Genomic DNA, 18,427 nt, shown 5'->3' with positions numbered 1-18,427 from the left:
AGAGGACGAGGGCTCGAATCGTAGTGTACCCAATTATTTGGTTTGGGACGGAGGGTCAGTGGCGTGACTCTGTAAGCTCAGCCAGAGTCTACCCAGCTTTAAATAGGTACCTGGAGAAATCTGGGGAAAGTACACAGGAAGACTGGGCGAAAGCACAGGGTGGTTGGCCCCCAAGCCCCCATTGCACTTAGTGGCTTTAGGGCCAAGAAACGGAGATCAGCATTGCCGGTAGGGACTGTAAAGTCCAATGCCGTATTCTTTACCCTTACCTTTTCAACTACGGTGAACAAAATGGCTATCTCAAAATTTTGATTGGATGTGTTTGGGGAAATGGTGGGCGTGGAAGGGGTGTCAGTTGCCTTCCAATCACTTTTGGCTTTTAAAAAGAGCAAACACCCTTCCAATTTTCAATCGAACGAGCCCTTTTCGAAGTTTCAACGACAACTCCTTCGATACGAAGTGCCCTGTTCTAAAAGAAAGAAAGAAACCAAAAATAATACATTTTGCCAACATTGTTCTTAACTTAGGCAGCACTATTGCGCTGCCTATGATAAATGACCTAATTTCCGTTGTTAGAAATGAAAATCTTTGTATTGTTGTCGTTTATGTCAGCCTACATTTTGCGTGCAGAAAATAGTAGTTTGCTATCTTTTTATTCTCATGTTGCTTTTGCTGATGATAGCACCCTTGTTATTTCAGGGAGTGTGGAATCTGAGGCTAATACACAGCTAGTGGACCTCTTCGAGAGAGTTTTACGTTGATTTCATGCTAACTCTCTTGCCCTAAACGTTTCTAAATCTAGTATTTTCTCGTGTATCTCTGGTTTAACCTCAACTATCTGAACTTCATTTGTAGATCAAAGGCTCTATCAGTAGATCAAAGAATGGCTTTGTCCGTTTCTTTGGCATCCTTCTTGATGTGAATCTATCTTTTAAACACCATATTGGTTTGATTAAAATGAAGGTATGCAGAAGCTTGGTATTCAAAGAAAGCTCACACATATTTTTTCTTGGCCAATCCTGGGTATCCTTTTTTACAGTTTAATTCTCTCGTATGGGTGTCTACTTTTCCTTATTTGTTAACCCCTTTTAACACTTACAATAAAACCAAAAATCTAATATAGGAACCAAATCATTCAGCAGCTTTACCGCAACTGGATATTGAAAAGCTTGATATTCTTTCCTTTGCATCCTTCACTTCTCTTCAGCTCCACGGTGATCTTCTCAGGTCCTTTAGTCTCATTTATTTATTTGTATTTGATCGGTCGAATTATCAGTTTTCTAGTTCTCAGAACATTAAAATTCCACATACTCCAATAGTGAGATCTGATTTTACTCACTTAGTTCCGTGTCATATTCTATTGAATACTTTTTCTGATTTGGCTCAGAATAACACTCGTTTGGAACCTTTGAAGGACTGACTTAAATTTTTTTGTTTCAGTTTCTTATTCTTTTTTTATATTGCTCGCCGGTCTTGTTTTGCTGAGTGATCAGAATAAATTCTTGCAAACTGCTGAAATCTTCCCTTTCTCTATTTCTTTCTCTCTCTCCGTCCCTCCATCGCTCTCTTTTTTTTATTGTCTGCTTATGAGTTGCGTTTCTATTGTATTTGTATTTCGCCCCTCCTTTACAGGCAGTGGAGTCTTTGTGTGGATCTGTGCATTATATTTGATTTTTTTTTTTAATATATCTTACGGCAGCCCGACAATATACTATACTTAAGTTGTTATTTTTGAGCTAAATAGTGGTGGATCCAGGATTTGAGAAGTTGAGGAGAGGGCTGTGTGGCTCGATCGAATGTTGATGATATCACTTATTCTTTTATTTTGCTCGACAGATTCACATTAATGGAATTCAAAAGTACGTAAAATGAAGCTATACCATAATCAGAAGTCTGGGTTGGGATTGGACCCACCCTCTGGATCTCCCAGTGAAGCTAAGTTTTGTCATCTGAGTTGCATGCTTACAAACTATACCAACTATCTTTTTCTTTTTACCGTAAAATCTTTTCCCTCTTCTCTTTTAGATTTGCAAGACAAGTCTTTGTGATTCTCTTAGACTTCTAGGGTGTTTTTCCAAAGAAAAGGATCTAAAATCAAGCGTTCAAAATTTTCTGCCTACCGAGGAAGCTTCTTTTCATTCATTATTTCATGGGAATGTCCCCGAGGAATATGAAGAAAGGTATAATTTTTAGTTTTAATTGTAAGATAATGTTTTCTGAATTTTTTGTTTAATTAACTGGGTTTTTTTTTTACTTTTTTTATTTGGTATAGTTTCAAATTTTGTGTTTACCCATATGGATTGTAATTGCTCAAACAATTAGTCATCATGAACAAGAAAAATTTCAAAAGTTATTTTCAGTCTTTTTCTTTCCTCTGTGTTTTACATATTGTAAAATAAGGCCTTCTCTGTTGCTGCAACTGATTTATAAGTTTTTTCTATCTATATAGATTATATCCATATCATGCTGTCTGGTTTACAATTGTCATTTACTGTTAATTGTCATTTTGTATCTTTACTATATCACTGGTATTTCCGCCATGGTGATGCTATATGTACGGTTGTACGTTTGGTTAAAGAGTAATTACGCTGGAATTGCCAAGTAAGATTATGCATCACACCTTTCATAAATAATAAAAGACGTTAAGCTTAACATAAATGGTGAAATTACAGCTGTGCACCAAGCCCGTTTTTTGGCAAAAAATTAGTACAGCAGTCAGAACTCTATAAATGAAAAAGCATCAAGGTAATAGCAATAATTAATCATGATCACTATCAACACACTTATATTTTTTTTTCAGTAGCAGTTTTTGAGATTTAAACTTATGTTATTCTGGTGCTTTTGAGGATATTTGTCCGATTTTTGTTTGTTTTAGCTTTTATAGTTTAACTGGGCTCTCAATAGATGAGGTTACTAAGTGAAGTGATTGCTACTATTACAAATACTACTAGTACTACGACGACGATTCCTGCTACTGTTGCCATAACCACTGCTGCTACTAGCCTACTATTACTACCCCTTCTACCGCTACTACTACTATGTTACTACTACTAATTCTACTGCTGCTATTGCTACAAATATGTTTAATATCTTAGGGTACATCTCAGCAACAATTTGGTCCTATATATCAAGAAGAAAAAGTAGATCGAATCAATGCAGTAGGTGTTCGAACATTCTGAGCTAGTGTAGTTGAATAATTATGGACTTGATTTCCTAGCAGAAACCTAATATTGCAACATGGCTCTAGATTACTATTTTTAGATTAGCTTTGCTTTACTGTAATAAGCAAACCAAACACTGGTATCATTCTGACTTTTTCATATAATCAATTAAAAAAAACTTTCCACAAAATAAGTTTTTCAAAGAAAAGTAAAGAACCCCACTAAACCAAAAATAAGCAAAAATAAAATAATCTACCAAGCGTGGAACCACAAATCAGCATCGATAAATAAATTAAACCCAAACCGAACAGAAAATACAATACATAACCGAGTCAAACTCAAAACGAGCAGAAATTAACATAAATAGGGCTCAAAACCCCTATGCCATCCCAGGGCCAGAACATAATTTGCACTTTACTGAAAAAATATAAATGTTTTTACTTTTATAACTTAAATAAATCAAATAATATTAGCATTTTGATTACTAAATATCAATATATGTATACTAAACTTACAATGCAGATTCATGGGCTGTGAGAGGGTTGTCATCCTCAAAGACCTAATTTCCAGAACTTTCAACTACGTTAAACAAAATGGCTATCTAAAAATTTTGATTGGATGTGTTTGGGGAAATGGTGGGCGTTAGAGGGGCGTTAGTTGCTCTCCAATCACCTTCAACTGTTAAAAAAGGCACTAGCAATTTCAATTCCCAGTCGAATGAGCCCTTTTGAAGTTTCTATGACAACGCTTTCAATAAAAACCTTATATGCCCCCAGGGTATAGCTTAAACCTTATCCCAGAGGGCTGGGGGGGAGGTTGTTATACTTAAAGATCTAATTTCCAGACCTTTCAACTACGTTGAACAAAATTGCTATCTCAAAATTTTGATTGGATTTGTTTGGGAAAATGTTGGGGGTGAGGTTAGTTCCCTTTCAATCACTTCCGACTAATAAAAAAGCCGCTAGGCATTTCAATTTCCAATCAAATGTGCCCTTTTTGAAGTTTCTACGAAAACACTTTCTATAAAACCTTATATGCCCCAGGGCATAACTTACTACCCGTGCCCTGAGGACTGTGGGGGTTTGTCATCCTCAAAGACTTAATTTCCGGACCTTTCAACTACGTTGAACAAAATGCCTATCTCAAAATTTTGATTGGATATGTTTGGGGAAATGGTGGGCGTGAGAGGGGCGTTACTTGCCATCCAATCACTTTTGACTATTAAAAAGGGCACTAGCCGTTTCAGTTTCCAATCGAATGACTCCTTTTTGAATTTTCTACGACAACGTTTTCTATTATAAAAAAAAACCGTATGTACCCCAAAGGAATAACTTACAACTCTTGCCCTGAGGGCTGTGGGGGAAGTGTCATCACCAAAAACATAATTTACGGACTTTTTAACTACGTAGAACAAAATGGCTATCTCAAAATTTTGATTGGATGTGTTCGGGGACAGGGTGGGTGTGAGAGGGGTGTTATATATCCTCCAATCACTTTCGACTATGAAAAAGGGCTCAAGCCCTTCTGATTTCCAATTGAATGAGCCCTTTTGAAGTTTCTACAACATCACTATCTATAAAAACCCTTATATGCCCCGAGGACAGATCTTACGACCCTTGTCCCGTGGGCTCTGAGTGGGTTATCATACTCAAAGACCTAATTTCTATAGCTTTTAAATACGGTGAACAAAATGGTTATCTAAAAATTTTGATTGGATGTGTTTGGGGAAAAGATGGGCATGAGAGGGGGGCTAGTTGCCCCTAAATTACTTTCAACGATTAAAAAGGGCCCTAGCCCTTTGAATTTCCAATCTAATGAGCCATTTTTCAAGTTTCTACGACAAAGCTTTCAATATAAACCTTATATGCCTCCAGGGCACAACTCAAACCTTTACCCTGGGGGCTCTGGGGGGAGTGTCATCCTCAAAGATATAATTTTTGGACCTTTCAACTACGTTGAACAAAATGGCTATCTCAAAATTTTGATTGGATGTGCCTTCCAGTCACTTTCGACTCTTAAAAAGGGCACTAGGCCGTTCAATTTCCAATCGAATGATTCCTTTGTGAAGTTTCTTCGACAACTCTTTCTATAATAAAAAAAAACCTTATATACCCCAAGGGCATACTATACAACCCTTACCCCGAGGGCTGTGAGGAGAGTGTCATCCTCAAAAACATAATTTCCAGACTTTTTAACTACTTCGAACAAAATGGCTATTTCAAAATTTTGATTGGATGTATTTGGAGAAATGGTGGGTGTGAGAGGGGTGTTAGTTATCCTCCAATCACTTTCGACTGTTAAAAAGGGCAGAAGCCCTTCTAATTTTTAATCGAATAAGCCCTTTTTGAAGTTTCTACAACATCACTATCTATAAAAACCTTATATGACCCCAGGGCATAACTTACAACCCTTTCCCTGAGGGCTCTGAAGGAGGTTATCATCCTCACATACCTAATTTGTAAAACTTTTAAATACGTTGAACAAAATGGCTATCTAAAAATGTCGATTGGATGTGTTTGGGGAAAAGGTGGGCATGAGAGGGGGCTAGTTACCCTTAAATCACTTTCGACTATTAAAAAGGGCACTAGCCCTTTGAATTTCCAATCTAATGAGCCATTTTTCAAGTTTCTACGACAAAGCTTTCAATGTAAACCTTATATGTGCCCAAGGCATAACTTGCAACCCTTACCCTGAGGGCTGTGGGGGGAGTGTCATAATTTCCGGACCGTTCATCTACTTTTAATAAAATGGCTATCTGAAAATTTTGATTGGATGTGTTTGTATAAATGGTGGGCGTGCAAGGGGTGTTAGTTGCCTTCCAATCACTTTCGACTATTAAAAAGGGCACTAGCCGTTTCAATTTCAAATCGAATGAGCCCTTTTTGAAGTTTCTACGACAAGGCTTTCTATAAAAAAAAAACCTTATATGCCTCCAGGGCATGACTTAAAACCCTTGCCCTGAGGGCTGTGGGGGGGGGGGTGTTGTCATCCTCAAAGACCCAATGAAAAAGAGGGCGTGAGAGGGGGTTAGAACTTGCTTTTTTTGAAGTTTCTACGACAAAACTTTCTATAAAAACCTTATATGGCCCCAGAGCATAACTTACAACCCTTTCCCTGAGGGTTGTGGGGGAGTGTCCTCCTCAAAAACATAATTTCTATTCGGAAATCAACTACGCTGAACAAAATGGCTATCTCAAAATTTTGATTGGAAGTGTTTGGGGAAATGGTGTGGGTGGAAGGGGTGTTAGTTGCCTTCCAATTACTTTCGACTACTAAAAAGGGCACAAGCCACTCCAATTTCCAATCGAATGAACCCCTTTCAAAGTTTCTACGACAACTCCTTCGATACGAAGTGTCCTGGTCTAAGACCAAGAACAAAAAAAAAAATTCATTGCGCCAACATCGTTCTTTACTTAGGCAGCGCTATTGTGCTGTCTATGATTCTTTTACCGAGACTTGGTTGTGGAGACGACTTAAAATTTGGATAGCTAAATCTTATAACACATGAAGAGGACTAAGGTGGAAAGGAAACGTATTCAACCAGACACTACAATAGTAAAAAAGATTTCTGATGTACAAGCGACACTCTACTCCCTCCCAAGAAGTTGCAATGGTCTTTAAATCCTTTCTTTTGACCTCTTCCTGCCCTAGTCTCGGACGACCTACGTTTCGTTTGGTTCTATGTGAATGGCCAGAAAGTATGATTTTTGGTAATTGGTCATGCTTCATGCCTCAAATATAGGGTTTCATTATAACCCTAGGACGCTTATCTTTCATTATCGAGAACACTTAAATTTAAATAGTTTTGTTATTATTTAAATTGTGATTTATTGTGGCCCCAAATCTGATTTTGGCTCGTCTTATGGTCGATGGCTCTTCAGTGGTGGCCAAATAAAATATTATTGCCAGATTAAAAATATAATTTTGGAGACGACGCTGCCTTTCCATGACGATAAATAAAAGTTCAAATAGGGATAAAATATTTTTAATAGACAGTGTTTCACAAACAGTGATAGAAATTCACAAAAAAATACCAGATATTTCGGTCACATATGCAGTGACCGTCATCAGTTTTTTACTGATGACGATTACTGATTACTGATGACGGTCACTGCATATATAACAGAAATATCTGGTATTTTTTGTGAATTTCTATCACTGTCTGTGAAACACTGTCTATTAAAAGGATTTTATCCCTATTTGAACTTTTATTCGTCAGATTAAAAATAGATAATAGATAGCGATTTATGCAGTGTAAAATTTTGAGATCCGTTACAGTCATCACGTTGTCCATTGGATAGGTGTCTGACTAGTAGAATCATTGATCTAATGCGATAATAAAGAAGAAAAAAAGAATTTGTCCATGCATGCAGTGCATACTCAATTTATATTATTAATAATAATTGGACTGAATGTATTAATTTTTAAACTTTTAAATTTTATTTTTCAGCTGTGAAAGGGTCCCAGTATCTCTTCGTAATTCATGTTTAGTTTTTCGTATGCTTTATGATCTTGCTATAGACGCCTACAGCCGTGAAGCTCTATCGAGAATCAGTAGATCCTTATGTGGAGATGTGAATTCAGTAGGTTAATTTTGATTGACTCATTGTGATTAGGTTATCAGTGTTAGTTTATTTGTGCCTATTTATTAGCTAACAATGACTATTTGTTTTATTTTTATCCTTCTCTCACTACAGCGGACTCTATTCGGGCTGTTCATTTATATATGAAGCTCAAATCTAAAAGTGACTTCACACCGTCGTGAAGACATTAAAAATATCAATTTGCTTTAGGTACATTAGCTTTTTGTGAAAAGCAGATAACAATAAACAGAAATAGAACCTGGTTGATTGGGCTCACTGCTATGCTATTATGAAAGGAAATAAGATATTTTTCTGGTTCTTCAGCAATTGCTAAAATTTGTCTACGAATAAAGGGATTGAAACATGATTCACGGATTGACGTAAAATTCGATTCAACATTGAACTATAGGGGATTAGAAAATGTCGTTAATTGGAATTAAAAATGTAATTAGTCAACTTAAATAAAAAAAAACCTCTAATTAAATGTATTTTAAATGAAAAAGTTTTCAAGTTTCAGTCTGCCTGTGCAAGTTGTCATTAAGGAAATGTCTGTTTACGTCGGTGATCCAGAATACTACTACGGATACTGCTAGAAACTCACTGCAACAACACAGCTGCTCACACTCTTCCTTCACCCCAACCTATTCGACTACCTCCACGCCTATTCGACTAACTCTTAACTACCTCCCAAAAGGTTCTAGTTCCCCATACATCCTTCTTTATGACTTCTTCACATTTCTTTTTAGTACGACTGCACTTTGTTTGGCCCTAGATGATGGCCGAAAAGAACGATCTTTGGCAATCTATTTGCAAAATGTGTCCTAGCTATCTCAATCTTTCTCTTATTATAGCCCTAGAAATTGGGAAAATATCTAATTTTTCGTAAAGTTTGTATTTAATATACGGTCAGTCCAACAGGCACTCAAAACTATCCGTAGACAATTCATCTGGAATGACAAAACAAAAATTGTCATATCAAGGCCTGGTTCATGTTCTGTCGAAAGGAATGCCCCGAAACGTCTCGTGTGGATGGATGAGACTGAAGTTTTTCTTAGGTACGTCATTCTGAATATTTTAAGAGGTGTTGTATTCTGACCTAATTCTTGTTTTACGCACTACAGTTGACCTTTAAAGGCTGTATAGTGCAGACTTTTGACCGAAGGGCTGTAAATTGAAGTTTTTCTGTCCTATTTTTTTCCGATTTTATTCAGAAAGAATATACGACCTAACTCGATACGAAATTTTCGTATCTTCAAGAGGAAGTGAGAGGTAAAGGAAATATTCCAACAAGTTGCACAACTGCTCTAAACATTGCACAAATCAGTAATAGTTCACCAAACGGTCAAACAAATTTACTAAGAAAGCCTCTCTTCAAAGCCACTATTGCTAATCCTCAAATTAAAACTAACATTTCTTTTGTGAATTTAAGTATAGTTCCTAAATATTTTCTAGAAACATTGGATTGACGCTTCGAAATTAAAAATGAAGTCAAAACGCTAGATTTTTTTATAGTGCAAATATTGTGTAAGATGTATTTATTTTTCTAATGAGGTGGACATATAATCAGTCAGTGAAAAAAGTTCAATAATGTACCATGACTTCCGTAAAAAAAGGAAAAAAAAGGGATAATTTGGAACACTGTAATTCGTCTTGTAATTTTTAATGAACTTGGATTACTAAAGAAAAGGTTTATGAGAAAGTGACTGCTGAAATTTGAACTTTTCACGTTTAATTGTTTTTCATTTATTTCCAGGCAAAAGGTTTAAAATGCGAGAACAGCTCTCTGCTTGTGCCAGTTTCTGGAATATCCACTATAGCCCACCCTGGAGTAGTCCTTACCATGTTTCAGCTAATTCCAAGTATTTATCATGAGAGCGACCTACAAGTATGTTTCTATTATTATATATTGGTGGCTGTAACTTTTTGACTTATTTGTTTATTTAACCTCTCAATTTTAAAAGCTTAAAGTTCGACTATAATGCATGATTTATAAATTTATTTCAGTATCTTAACTAATCAAAATTCTTTGGTTTGATTCGATTGCTTTTGTATTTATTTTATAAAAATATAACTAATTTTTATGTATTGTATTTTGTTGTAACCCTTCTGCGATAATTTCCATAGGCCCTATAGATTGACCTGCAACAAACAGTTATTGTTTAGCTTGGGGCTCAATGAATATCTGCATAAACATGCATAAACGAGAAGATATACGGAAGATTTTCTTTGAGAAATAAGGTTGATGACTCAAAATGACCTATTAGGTCAAAACTAAACAAATAAATTCCAGGCAATACGTGTAAATGGTAAAATGCCCCTATAACCAAATTTGGTTATAGAACTGTGGTTGAAAACTTTTCAAACTGTGGTGTAAGCTAATTGCACTCTCTGAGATCGGTCCAAAAAACCCCGGCAGAAATTGAACAGTTCTTGCTGAAAAGCACTTTTTGATTTTTACTCTCCCCCCCCCCCCACAATTCCAAGGAAAAGTTCTAATTACTGTGTGTAACTATATGTACTTATTTATAATCAGTAAAATTGTTTATCCTGTCCGTTCCTTAGTAAATAGCATTAACCCAGATTAGCGCTTTAAATTAACTAATTTCGAGGCAGTTGCAGTTGAATTATCTCGGCTTGTATGTCTGGATGATGGGTAACTAAGGATTAAAACGCTTAATGATGGGTACTTTGTGAGGTGATTTATTGGATTTAAGAACAGACAAATAGTTATAACACCCAATAGTAGGCGTAGGGAAGTTTTATTATAGCTATATAAATCTGATTAAGATATTTAGCCATTTCGGGTTATATTGAAAAACTTAATTAACAAGAAATTTTACTCTACAGAATATTCCGAATTAGTATTATTCCAAATAAGTATTAGTAAAATAGGGCAGCGACTATTTTGCTAATACTCTAGGTCTAAAAATTTGGTGAAATCTGAAGTTTGATAGATTTCATTAAACTCTTTTCATTAGCCTATTTGAATTAGTTAAAATCCGTGTTATAGTTAGTTGAGACGTTTAGGAATTCCCATTCTCCCTATCGGAATTGCGATAGGGAGTTTCGTAATTCCCATTCGGAGTTTGGCTATAAACTTCTCCTTTTGGCTATAAAATTCTCCCTATCGGAATTCCGATAGGGAGTTTCGTAATTCCCATTCGGAGTTTGGCTATAAACTTCTCCTTTTGGCTATAAAATTCTCCCTATCGGAAGTCCGATAGTGAGTTTCGTAATTCCAATTCTGAGTGTGGCGATAACCTTAACATTTGGGGTATCAAAGTCGACCTTTAGGATTTCCCATTCTCCCGCACGGAATTCCGATAGGGAGGTTCGTAATGCCCATTCGGAGTTTGGCTATAAACATCTCCTTTTGGCTATAAAATTCTCCGTATAGGAATTCCGATAGGGAGTTTCGTAATTCCCATTCGGAGTTTGGCTATAAACTTCTCCTTTTGGCTATAAAATTCTCCCTATAGGAATTCCCATTCTCCCTATCGGAATTCCGATAGGGAGTGTCGTAATTCCCATTCGGAGTTTGGCTATAAAGTTCTCCTTTTGGCTATAAAATTCTCCCTATCGGAATTCCGATAGGGAGTTTCGTATGTCCCATTCGGAGTTTGTCTATAAACTTCTCCTTTTTGCTATAAAATTCTCCCTATAGGAATTCCCATTCTCCCTATCGGAATTCCGATAGGGAGTTTCGTAATTCCCATTCGGAGTTTGGCTATAAACTTCTCCTATTGGCTATAAAATTCTCCCTATCGGAATTCCGATAGGGAGTTTCGTAATTCCCATTCGGAGTTTGGCTATAAACTTCTCGTTTTGGCTATAAAATTCTCCCTAGCGGAATTCCCATTCTCCCTATCGGAATTCCGATAGGGAGTTTCGTAATTCCCATTCGGAGTTTGGCTATAAACTTCTCCTTTTGGCTATAAAATTCTCCGTATAGGAAATCCCATGCGTTTTTCCCAAACGTCTGAACTTACTCTTAAAGTTACCAAGAGCTTTTAGACAGATAAAAAGCACTCAGTAAATTCTACAAAAGAAGTCAGACCGTTTTATACTCTCTAACATACGTATAGATCGTGCGTAAGTAAATAATTTTTAGTCTCAAACATTTATTTTTGTACTTTTTGTTAATCGTTAATTCTTGTGATTTCTTGAAAAATCAGTTCAGAAAGCTTTGTTTATGAAGCTGTGATGGGGAGGGGTGAAAGATAAGGTGAAAATTTATCAAATTTGAGGACTTACTATTTTGACCGCACTACTTTTCTTGCTTTAGATGTCTGCGACCCTTCAGAACTTCATTTTTGACAAGCTAAAAAGTCTTATGAGGTCTGAGCGAAATATTCAAGTGATGTGTGATGCAATTTTGCCAAACTACTGCTTAACTGTTGGAGAGCTCGTACTCTTAGATGAAAGTCATTTTTTGCATGGTCCCCTTATGCAGTTACTTGAAAGACTAGCTTCACATGCTTTGGAACCAAGAGACCTTAGGTAAGTATAATCGGTTTTATTATTTTTTGATATTATTATTATTTTTTAAACTGATTAAGGTTGGCTTTTTCTGTCGATAGCTGAAATGAGGATGGAACCTAAAATTTTGTTTCTCTTAATTTCCATATTTAGATTGTCCATTTACGACAGACTCGGCGTGGCAAGAGGATGGAAGAGCTGAATACAAGTGATTTTAACCCACTTAAATGTGTTTCTTTGCTATTTAAGGAGCTATTTAAATTTATATATAATTTTAAAGTAGGATTCCGAAAATTATATAGATTTTGGTTCATTTTTATTTTCATGATAATCCAAATACGTAACTTTTACCAAAATTTGAGCTACCAGCAAAAAAAGCACTTCATAAAATTTCTTTTAGACTTCATTAGCTGAACTTTGTGCGACAGGCTGATAAAAGCTGTTGTAGCAAATTTGAATATTTTTCGTCTAATTGTCTGTTAATTCTGTAATTACGGATTTTTTTTTTTTTATGAAAATCTACGTATAAAAACAAAGTTGGGTCATGATAGGGTTTGCAAATCAGTTTGTGAGAAATAAAAAGTTTTGAGTAATATTCCCCCCCCCCATAATTAGGCTCACATAATGGCTAATCACATAATTTCCCATAATGTCTTCATAACATCTTCTTCCTTTTGTTTTACATCTTCTTCCTTTTGCTTGAAGTTGTTGGAGCGTTGGGTTGGGAAACCTTCATCCGAGGGGCACGGGATCGATTCCTGGCGTTGCCGATTATTTGGTTTGGGACGGGGATCAGTGGCGTGATTCTGTTAGCTCAGCCAGAGTCGACCCAACTCTAAATGGGTACCTGGAGGAATCTGGGAAAGGTAAGCAGGAAGGGTGTGCGAAAGCACATGAAGGCTGGCCTCCAACCCCATATTGCACTTTCTGGCTGAAGAGCCACGAAACGGAGATCAGCACCGCCGGTTTGGACCTTAAGAGTCTAGTGCCATCATACATACTTACTTACTTGTTTTTGCTTGTAGAATTTCCAAGATATAAAATGCATGCTTTTTATTCTTCCCTTTTTTGTTCATCCCATGATTTACAAATTCCTATTTTATGAACCGTTGGTAGGTTCCAAAACCTACCAGCAATTAAACTCAAGTTTTAAGATAAAACAGCAGGTGACAGCGTGAGTATTATGTGTATAGCCAGTCTTCCAGAAAGGGCGAATCCAATTGGAGATCCAGCCGAAATGTATACCAAGAGGCGAAGAATTTCCTAAATTAGCGAATATAGGTCAATGTGTGTAAAAGTTAAACCGATGTTTGTTGAAATTCAAATATGCGATCAACTAAATTTTGTTCCGGTCTATCTCGGACCATCATAATTTGCCTACTCGATCGTCATCAGACCTGCACATACCCTTCACCCTTACTGTACAATCAGATTTTGGTCCAAATATAACATGTGCAAAGATATGGCATGTGATCCCGGAAGAGCTGAGAGGTAGGAGCTCCCTTGCGTCATTTAAAAAAAAGAGTAAAAAATCATTTATTGGCATTACAAAAGAAAAGTTAAGGTATAGTGTGATAAATAATATAAGGTATGATAAATAAAAAGTTCAAGATTAAAATATAAAAACTAATGTAGTGTTTGACTGAATTTTGTTGTTAATGCTGGTGATGCCCATGCCATCCTGGTGCAAATGGGATAGCCAGTTTGGTGCAAAAGAGAATGAAGACTCAGAAGAATGCGAAGCAGACATGAACAAATATGGGTAAAAGCGTAAGATTCGCTTAAGGAAACTCAGGTAGGCAGCCAGGAGATCTCTCTTGTCTACTATATTCCCCCGCTTTTTCTCTTTTACAGATTAATCCTCGAGATGTTTATGGCTACAATTTCTTTAGTGTGTTTTTAAACTTTTAAGCAAAGAAAGATTGAAATTTTTTTACAATATTATAGAAATACATAATTATTATTTTGATTTGACCATAAGCAAGAAACGCCGTGTTTTCTAACAGTTTTTCTATTTCGTTTTATTTGTGTATCGAAGGAGTTTGTATATGAAATTAAAATCTGCACAGAGCACTTGATTTCACTTTTGCTTGAATTTCGCTGACCTATCATTATATGATAACTCTTATTTCAGGTCTTTTCTGCGTCTTGGGTCACCACTAAATACCTTTTCACCAGAACTTCCTAGAAAAGAGGACTATACTTTTATACAGTCGATTAAATACCACCGTCAACCCGTCCCTGTGTCTAGAATAAAAACCCTGGTTGCCATGTCTATGCCTCAAGGACTTGTCTCTGTTATTTCTCCACCTTTTGTGGAGTTTGAAATGTCATCAGAGGGATTTGGAGGACTATTCGTTCCTAGCCTTGCGCCACAATCAGCTGGAGTCGTTGGTATGAGTGCTCTAGGAGTAACAGGAGACCTAAGTGTCAATGGGGGAATCGGTATGGGTAAGGAATATTTTTTTTGCCTTTAGAGTATGTGTGCCTCCATTGAGGCTAAAATATCCTACCTTTATTGGGGGGGGGGGGGCAGAAGGCTTTCCGAGGAAGGGGATGAGTTGCTTGCAAAATACGTATTTTAACCCGGATTTTCTTCATTTTTTGTCGTGTGTACAGTGTGTACAATTTATCTTGGCCCTTGATGAAGTGCAAACTCATCGACACTTTTTTACAAGTAGTTAATGGTCGAGTGGGGTCTAATAGGCTATCTTTCGTAATCTTTGCACAAGCGACTTTTTGTATAAACTGTAGGAAGGAATTCCTCTGCATTCTCAGTTCCATCCTAATGACTAGATGTAAAAGAGGAATTTTACTTTATGTAGCAAAGATAAGAACATTGGAAAGGTTGAGATCTAGCAGCAAAGGGGATAAAATTGTTCCGAAGCCTTATCTAACATTCTAACATTGTATCCCCTAGTGCAACTAAGATTGTAATCCCCTAGTGCAACTTAGAAGTTTCAAATTATAACATTGGCAGTCTGTTCAATTCTGTCTGACCACATCTTACAGCATGTGTTTACTATGCACAGCTCATTAAACATTTGAATAGTACGATAGTAAAGCTGTTCAATAGTCTAATATAGATTTCACACTTGTTTATAGGTGACAGATGCTTCCCTCCGGTAACGGGTATGACATATTCATCATGGATTTATGTGGAGAAATATTCGGATTCAAAGTCGGAACTGCATCCTGTTCGTCTATTGACTGTTGTTCGCTCTATTTCTGGAAAAGATGAACAATTCATTTGTTTGGCGCTGGCTCTTTCAGCCCGCGACCGTGCGCTGATTGTATCAACACAAGAATCGCCACTTTCTAAAGGTATGATACCATAATTTTCGTTTTCCTCGCTTTTACTCATTTTCTGTAAATAGCATCGGATCATGATTATATCTTCATGACTATCTGTGCGAACCAATAGGAGAGCACCAGCCTTAAAGTGTATTACCTGAGAACTCACTGTATTTTACAGGTTTAGTTTCGATCATGGGGTCTTCCGCCTGCTTTTGTTATCGTCTCTTCAGCTTGATTCTTCATTTTGCTTTGTTTTTTTTTTTTTTTTTTAATTAGGCGTGCCGACGGTGCTTTGCCTAAGAACTGTAAAGCCTTCGCTGTTTCTCAATGACTGACGCTCAACAAAACCGACAAAACCCCCTTTCCCAATGATAAATACTGCATGCAAAAAATGGGCAAATTTTATAACTTATAATTTACAATCTGTGCCTGGGGGGGGGGGGTGAGTAACGAGGGGGGCATGGCATCCCTGGAGGCATATCCATTGGACTTTTGACTATTTTCATTAAATTGAACTTTAAAAATTTTGATCCGTATTTAGGAGGGGAGGTGTCTGAAAAAAGCGGTGGGGGGATGGGGCTGGTTTCTACACGATATTCAACATCCCCTTAACATGCTCGACAGTTTCAGCGTAGTGCTCCTCAGCTGTTCCTTAAATATTGCTGATGCGCCATTTTGATAAACAACATCCACATCTTGTTTTGATTTTGTTCAACATCCTCCTCAACATTTTCTGAAAGTTTCACCTTAAAATCCTAAGCTTTTTTGGAGACGCAGGGTCAAACATGCCCCCTTTTCCCAATAAAAAACTATATGTAAGCTATAGGCAACTTGCATAACTTTCAGCCCTTGCCCCAGGGGCTGTGGGGGGCTATTTATTCCCTAAATGCATAGTTATTTAACCTTTTGAGTATCTTAAACAAAATGCCTTTATCAAAATTGTAATCGGATGTCTTTGGATGAAGGGCAGCAAGAAAATCCGTGGGGGGAGACTGATTGCCCTGCGATCACTTTTTACTCTTAAAAAGTGCACTATAACTTGGAATTTCAAATCGAACGAGTCCCCTTTAAAGTTTATACACCTCTCCCCCTTTCCATAGGAATTGGCTCTGAAAAAAATTAATTCACATTGCAGCAGTATGGCTCTTCACTTTAGGCATCGCTTGAGCGGTGCTTGAGATACAAAAGAAAATGTTGCCTGATAAGTATGAATATACCCTGTATTGTTAGAATTCAAAAGGATTTGTCATATAGCTTGTTAAGATGTCTCTAGGGTAATGTTTACCCTGTTGCGACTGTATACTTTATTGGACAAAGTATATCCTACATCTATTGTTCTAAAGGTGGGTTTTTTATATTATTCTAACCCCTCTCACAATTGAGCTTTCTGAATACTTCTTTTGCTCCGTTTCTTAATAATTCATTTAGACCTCAAGAAGTTTGTGTCTGTCAATATTCTTATTGTAGGTGGCGCTTTACATTGAGCTTTGGACTTAACGGTCTCTGTGGAAAGTGTAATATTTCTTTTGCACATATATTCATTTTTATTATAGCAACTGGTGATTGGGAGCCGGACGTTACTGGTGAAGGGGCTGTGCGTATCTGGAACCCGGAGCTTATACAAGAAGGACAATGGAATCATATGGTTTTCGTGTTTAACAAAGCAGTGCTGAAACATTCGCAATTTTCATTATATATCAATGGTCAACACATCCACACATGCAAAGTAAGAGATTTATTTATAAATTTAGTAGAAAGTTTTTTCTACAAAATTAAAACATATTGTTAAAAATCAAAGTAAGCAGAAATTATGATAATGATATGGAATGCTCTGAAATGCTTTGAGATAGAAAATTGCTATATCCTTCTTGTTTTTCCTTCTTGTTTTATTCCTTCTTGTATTAATCCTGTTTAATCCTTCTTAAGTATTAATCCTTCTTGTTTTAACTGATTCTTATTTATGTCGTTGGTTGTAAGTATATGGAAAATAATTTGACAATTAAATTTAAAAGGTGCTTCATTTGGATGTCAAAAGCAATATTTTAAATATTCTAGCCACACTCCTTCACAAAATTTTGCATGGAGGTAAAGAAAATGCATTAAAATGTTGTCGAAAATTTAATATTTTTCAAGTATATAGCTGAATGCTACATTATGTTCTTTGTTGATTTTAATGACACTAAAGGAATAGGAACCTAGTTAAGAAAGTCATTTTAGTGCTAGAACCAACTGCTTCGTATTAGACAAGTATAACTGGGTCCAGAATATCCAGTATACAATTAGCCCGGGAAACTATTTAACGGCAATGGGAATGCGTTGTGAAGAACTACTGTCAGTGGGATTTGAACCCGAGACATCCACATTTACAGTCCATTTCCTTAACTTCAACTGTTGAGTTATGATGGTATATCAAGGAACTTTTGAGATGTCAAAGGATATACTTCTGTCAAAACATCGTCGTTGTCTCGCTAAAAAGTCTCATCTGACATTTCCACACTTCTGATATAATTACCAAAAACCATTGGCTAAGCTGCTCTAAGATAGAGGATCAATAATGCAATTTAGGTAAGGAGCTTGGGAGGATCGAAGTGTTACACTGCCCAGCAGATCGTTCCTTTGACAACAGTTTGGGAAGCGTTTTTTAGTAATCAAGGAGGCACACTTGTGCCTCTATAAAGAGGCGACCCACCACAATGTTAAGCGATTTCAGGTCCTAGAGGTCGCAGAGAGACGGCAGTAATCTCATTTTGTAGCCCAAGCTCAAACTAAGAAACTTGCAAAATTTCATCCTCCTCCGACTTTATCTTCATGGGGTAAACTGGGCCGGAAGTTTGGACCCTCTAACCACATCCCCCATTTATCGTTGTTCGATTAGGATCAAATTTAGTAGTTAAGCTTTTCTATAAC

At 36.7% G+C, this 18,427-nt stretch overlaps 1 protein-coding gene across 1 annotated transcript in view; it reads left to right on the top strand.

Moving 5' to 3' along the window:
• The window catches only part of bchs (WD repeat and FYVE domain containing 3 bchs), a 196,171-nt gene that overhangs the window by 87,139 nt on the left and 90,605 nt on the right, over positions 1-18,427 (top strand). Inside the window, exons 14-20 of the mRNA XM_089089485.1 lie at positions 2,026-2,180; positions 7,612-7,744; positions 9,498-9,629; positions 12,030-12,244; positions 14,358-14,674; positions 15,329-15,547; positions 17,074-17,246. Of these exons, the coding sequence (XP_088945611.1) occupies positions 2,026-2,180; positions 7,612-7,744; positions 9,498-9,629; positions 12,030-12,244; positions 14,358-14,674; positions 15,329-15,547; positions 17,074-17,246 (1,344 nt within the window). The remainder of the gene's footprint in view (positions 1-2,025; positions 2,181-7,611; positions 7,745-9,497; positions 9,630-12,029; positions 12,245-14,357; positions 14,675-15,328; positions 15,548-17,073; positions 17,247-18,427) is intronic.

This window comes from Artemia sp. Qi Xiang Cuo, chromosome 5, assembly GCF_049724085.1.
Source record: "Artemia sp. Qi Xiang Cuo chromosome 5, ASM4972408v1, whole genome shotgun sequence".
In the NCBI taxonomy this organism is placed as follows: domain Eukaryota; kingdom Metazoa; phylum Arthropoda; class Branchiopoda; order Anostraca; family Artemiidae; genus Artemia; species Artemia sp. Qi Xiang Cuo.
The sequence above is the reverse complement of the archived record's forward strand: the minus strand, read 5'-3'. Positions and strand labels throughout refer to the sequence as shown.